The sequence below is a fragment of the Pomacea canaliculata genome, linkage group LG7 (genome assembly GCF_003073045.1).
Source record: "Pomacea canaliculata isolate SZHN2017 linkage group LG7, ASM307304v1, whole genome shotgun sequence".
NCBI classification, from domain to species: Eukaryota; Metazoa; Mollusca; class Gastropoda; order Architaenioglossa; family Ampullariidae; genus Pomacea; species Pomacea canaliculata.
The window spans coordinates 19024983-19030346 of NC_037596.1; the positions used below are offsets into that span (position 1 = coordinate 19024983).

Here is a 5364-nt window from a genome sequence, read left to right on the forward strand (position 1 = left end):
CTGCCCGGGTCAAAGCCATGTCTCAGTCGCTTGGTTTGGTTTGAAACATGTCACAGACTTTGTTTTCACTCCTGTACCGTTAAATACGCAAATATTTGCATGAGAGAAGATACCTTTGCAACATAATTTACCGTCGGTGAAATCTGGATTCAGTGAAGCATTACTTACTTATAGCAACCGTCCTGTTGAGTCTTTATGTAGCAAACAAGAAGAAATAAGCCTCTCACTGAATAATAAAAGACTTTCATTAGTAGACAACTGTCCGTGATCTTTATTTTATCGGAACGACCCACTCTGACAGGGCTTAATATCATCAGGTACACTTGGTACACAAGGTGGCAAACACAAGTTTGTTCAGTTGTGGAGTGAACGGTGCCATGAGGCGTGACTCATCGTCACTGTCTTTGCTTCCCTGACGATGCAATAAACTGGTCAACAGTGGATGTGACCCGGGACTTGGCAGTGTCCATCGTGTAGTCGTGGCCAGTGGCTACTGTTCAGGCGACAACGTGCTTTGCACGGGAACCACGTGATGACCTCTGCCATCCAAAGAGAGGCTCCGACAGTCTCGTGGAAATCTTTCTTTTCCAACACGTACAATCGGTGTTCCTGTGCGTTGGTCTTTGAACGATTCTTCCCTTGGTTCTAGGCTCTGAATGTGAGGAGGATTTGTGAGAGGATCAAGGAGTTCATTGTTCTTCGTGTAAAATTGTGAAAAATAGTTTCATCTTCATGAGCATCGTCAGGAGCTGTGCATCTTCCCTGTTGAGAGTTTGCCGAGGGAGAGGCAGAGGGAGAGGTAGGGCGAGACGTTGAGTGTACACAGGTGCCTCTGCTAGTCTGTCTTCTTCACACATTTCTTCTCCTGTCATTGGATGTCCACGGCTTTGAGTTGACATGAAGGACAACCTGACCTACATCAACACCACGGGATTTGCCGACTTTTGTGGGGGATCAGAGTTCTGGGTAAGTATGTTGACCGCGCGAATGGGTGGAGGGTAAACGCCATTAAGCTAACTGGAGACACCTGATAGGGTTATCCAGAACGTTTAGTAAATATTTCTTAATTATTTCTCTTTTACACTTGAAGTTAGAATGAACTTTATTGGACACGCACGCACACATTCATACAGGTAGTTGACCACCATGCCAGTAGTTACCTCGCTGTTTGAGAACGATTGTTCCCCCAAGCTACCCGGTTATGGATCATATACCCTGTTTATGTTACCAACTTCACAACGTGGTGGCAAGACTACTTAGAACTATAGACATTAATTAAGCCGTCCATATATACATTCTCTTAACTCCCCGACCCACGAGACCTCAGGTTCAGTAGAATTATTGAATTTAATCGTCGTAATTGTCTGAGAACGTGTGACTACTCTTAATCAGTCGACACTGACGAAGAAACCGAAACAGCTACATGGGGAGGCTTTGTAAACAACCCGTAATGTCACAGAAAACTCATCACGCCACGAATTAAATTGGACCACAAAGTACCACGACTTCTTCTACGCACTAAGCCACAATCAAATGGGATGATTAGGCAGTAAGGGTCACGTGACTCCCATCGCACATAATGACAGCTGCTGCAATGTAGACATTACAATCGTGTCCATCAAGTAGCACTGGCATTCCGCTTTATTTTTATGCAGATGTATTCCTACGTGAATGTAGACCGTATTCTTATACAGATATACAGCGGTTTCCCCAAGACGCACAAATGGTTTTCTGATTGTCGTCAAAGATTTTAACAGCTGTAACTGTTATCTTAAAATGTATTTGAAATGCTTACAACAACAAACTACGTCTTTAACCACACCCCTCTCGAGGCTGATAAATTTATTCCTCAATATTCGCCTTAGAGCAGTTGAGCCTGTCACCAATACAGTGAGAGTGGCTGTCCTGGGTTCAGATCTCGTCTCCGGCACGCTGTTCCTTCTCTGCACGTGTATGTGGCATCGGTTTACAGGGCTGGACTGCCTTGTCGTGATATAGTCTTAGTTGCTGGATCAAAGTAGAAACACCAACCCCTCCCCCCTGTCCCGGTAAGTCAAGTTTACTACAAGCGGGGAATAATATTTCTAGTTTAACATTACAAGAAAAGGAGAGAAATCTGACAATAATGGTTGTATTATTTTTTAACCACGTGATTGACTTGTAATATTGTATCCATTGCATTATGACCTAAGTGGTTGAATTTCTCCTGCACTAGAACCTTACTCGCCTGATCAACAACAGTTGGCCAGAGTTCACCCCCTGCTTCCGGTACACGGCGCTAGTGTGGGGGCCGTGCGGGTGGCTATGGCTTACCGCCCCTGTCAACATTCACTATCTCTACACTCATCGCCTAAAGGAGAGACTCCGGTCAAGCAAGAGAAATATAGCGAAAATCGTAAGTAATTTTCTCACATTTTATTTTGTGTAAGCGGGTACTTACAGAGGAGAAATGCAATGTAGAAAATGGCGATGGGTGGTGTGATGATGATGTCTTGCTCTCCTCATTATAATTTCAGGCATAAGAAATAGAAAAATAAAAGTTGATATGAGGCTTTGACAAAACTTTGGTTCACTCTCTCGACACACACGCACACACACACACGCACACATGCACACCATAGATAACATTTGATCCAGTAATAAAGATGGAGCCCCAGGCTCACAATTGTCCTGCACGTCTTCAGGCCACGTTCCTCAGACCAGGTGTGTTTTTGTTGTGTTCTGTTTTTTCGCTGTGTAGTTCGTGTGTCTGGTGCTGAGCCTGCTGTCCATGCTGGAGGCCTTTGTGGGCAGACACGAGTCTCTGGATGGTATCCACATCTTCACCGCAGTCTACGTCAGCTGCGGGGTCAAGGCTGCGACCTTTGTGAGTTTAGTTTTCGTCTCAACACTCAATCACGCAGATACTCCTGTCATAACCAGATTTCACAGAATATTCTGACAGCGAAGGTTCTTGACTCACGGAAGCATCTTTATTCTTGCTGACTGTTCGCAGTTCACGATTTAACAACAAACAACAACCGTGATGCAGACAGAGCACTATGAACATCAGCAAACAAAAGTCAAAAGCTGATTAAGAGAGACCTGGGAAAGACGGACGGCAACACTGTAGGTTATCTCCCTGTACTCGTCTAGTCCATGTCAGGCACTTTTAGAAAGTTGATGCTAAAGAAAGGAGCTAATGAAGAAGATGTATCTTTAAAGTTTCGGTTATGAGCATGTCTCATGGAGTAAACAAGTTTTCCGCGGGCCGTGTGTCGCAGGCAATAGTACGAGGAGACAGTCACACTAATCACATTTATTTGTCCACAGGTGCTAGCTGCAGTACTCACTCTGCTCGCCGGGTATCGGGGGTGACCTCCTCGTGTGTGTTGTTCATCTTCTGGTTTCTCACGCTGTGCGCCCACGTGATACCTCTCTACACCTTGTTCATACAGGAGGTAAGGGAGGCACTGGACACTACCTTCATTAGTGATGCTAGTTTGTAGTCGTGCTGGAATTGTAGTTGAAGATATCAGCGATGTTTCATTGTGAGATAAGTTTTTGAACTACTCGAGATAATGTGTTCAATATATTTAAAGTCTTTATTACCTTTAATTGCTTCTATACTTGTGACTGGTGTTGATTGATGTAAATACGTCAACAGATAAACACTTGTGCAATAATTGTCATGTCATTTGGAAAGCTTTATCTTCTTCATATTCTAAATAAAGGGAAAATGATTTATTAAGCTATTATTTGCTTATTCAACCATTTATTACTTATTTGAACAACCAAAAATAAACTTTCCTGTCACGTGACCATATTACAAGCTTTTCACTGTTTAACGGATTCATGCGTAGAAAGATTATACGGATATTTTGAAAATTATAAATTTTATTTACAGGTCGCCGACAACAGTTTCATTCTCTTCGCCATCTTCATTTTTTCCTTCACTTTCATCGCAATTCAGTTTTTTTTTCACTGTGTGTCGGAATCCAGGGGAGACCATTCCCATTCTTCTACTCAATCAGGCCAGAGGGTAAGGATACAGTTTAAGCTGTCGCTTGTTAGGATAATAAGGGTGAATAAATTATCCATTCCTTAGTAATTCTTAAATATCCTGCTGCATGCATTCATTATAGCTTTTGAAAACAGAGTGTAACAGTCTCTCTAGTAATTTAACTCTGTTTTCTTATCCTTGCAGCCGGAGAATCCTGAGCACAACGCTTCATTTCCCTCAAAAGTGACCTTTCACTGGGTCACGAGGTCAGATTTCCGTAATGTCTGTTATCAAAAGTTTTAATGTTAATTACAAGACATCCAAGGTCTGCGATTCTTTACCGGCTTACTGACATCCTCACTGACTGTAGAAGCAGACGATAAGTTTGTAAACTGAGAGAAGTCTGATAAGTCATTTTAGCACATTTGTGCCCACAGACCCACATACAGACCCGTATCATTCATAATCTTCTCCTCTGTCCTCGGTTCATTTTCGTAAATACACTTTGTTGATGTTTGTCATGGTGTCCACCATTGTTGACGCTTGAGTTTGTTGCTTACCTGTCGGATTGTTTGTAATCGTGTGTGAATAGCACACTGAGCTTTCCTCCACACACAGGCGTGAGCTCTACAACCTCCTCTAATTTGACTACTACAACTAAATTTAATATCTTTGTTACAATGTTTAGCCTTATCAGAAAGGGATACAAATCAACACTTTTCCCCAAAGATGTTTGGGATCTTCCCCCTGGCTTCAAGACGTCTGCGATATTCCCGGAATTTATTCGGCGTTGGACCACAGAGGTCGCAAAAGTCAGAAAACCCTGGTGAGTAGAAATGTTGCACTTGTCCTGCCATAGGCTGACATGTCACTGGAGTTATCTCCCTGCTGTCATGTCACTGCTTTCGTCTTACTGTTGTCTTCTGTTATGTCACAGTTGTCCATGTCTTTACTCGTTTCTCGCTTTCTGCTCTTCTTAAGTCACATTCCTTCTCAGCTTGGAAGCATTTACCCATCAAAACTTAGTCCATGCTGCTATCAAAAAAATAAAAGTTTAAAATTCCTAAGAAGAGTTTAAAACTTGTTGCCATTATCTGCTATCATCGTTCATTATGTCAGATCGCTGCATCATTCATTCCGATGCCTCAACTTCTCTTTATTATTTTCATGGCTCACGACTACCAAGACTTCAAGTAGTCTTTACTAGTTTTCTGTAACAGAACTTAAACTATGTTAAGTTTATTCTGTTTGTGTCAGTGAGTGATTCTTGAGGGTTATCCTATTTGTTAATTATCTCCTAAATATCCTCCTTAATAAAATTAGTTTTGATAAGCTCACTGACATGTTTGTACCGACTTTGTTGTTTCAGCGTAGAGAAGAGC

General features: G+C 42.3%; 1 protein-coding gene across 2 annotated transcripts; it reads left to right on the forward strand.

The window, feature by feature from the left end:
• Positions 1-35: 35 nt before the first annotated feature.
• On the forward strand, positions 36-4832 carry LOC112568618 (multidrug resistance-associated protein 1-like). 2 transcript variants are annotated; one of them, XM_025245996.1, is made up of 7 exons: positions 36-966; positions 2216-2395; positions 2741-2866; positions 3313-3440; positions 3887-4021; positions 4187-4248; positions 4671-4832. In XM_025245996.1, the coding sequence occupies exons 2-7, from the start codon at positions 2305-2307 to the stop codon at positions 4810-4812; spliced, it is 684 nt and encodes a 227-aa protein (XP_025101781.1). In that variant the 5' UTR covers positions 36-966; positions 2216-2304; the 3' UTR covers positions 4813-4832. The 2 variants fall into 2 exon arrangements, with proteins under 2 accessions (XP_025101781.1, XP_025101782.1); XM_025245997.1 differs by lacking the exon at positions 36-966 and adding an exon at positions 1965-2048.
• The last annotated feature ends 532 nt before the right edge of the window (positions 4833-5364 follow it).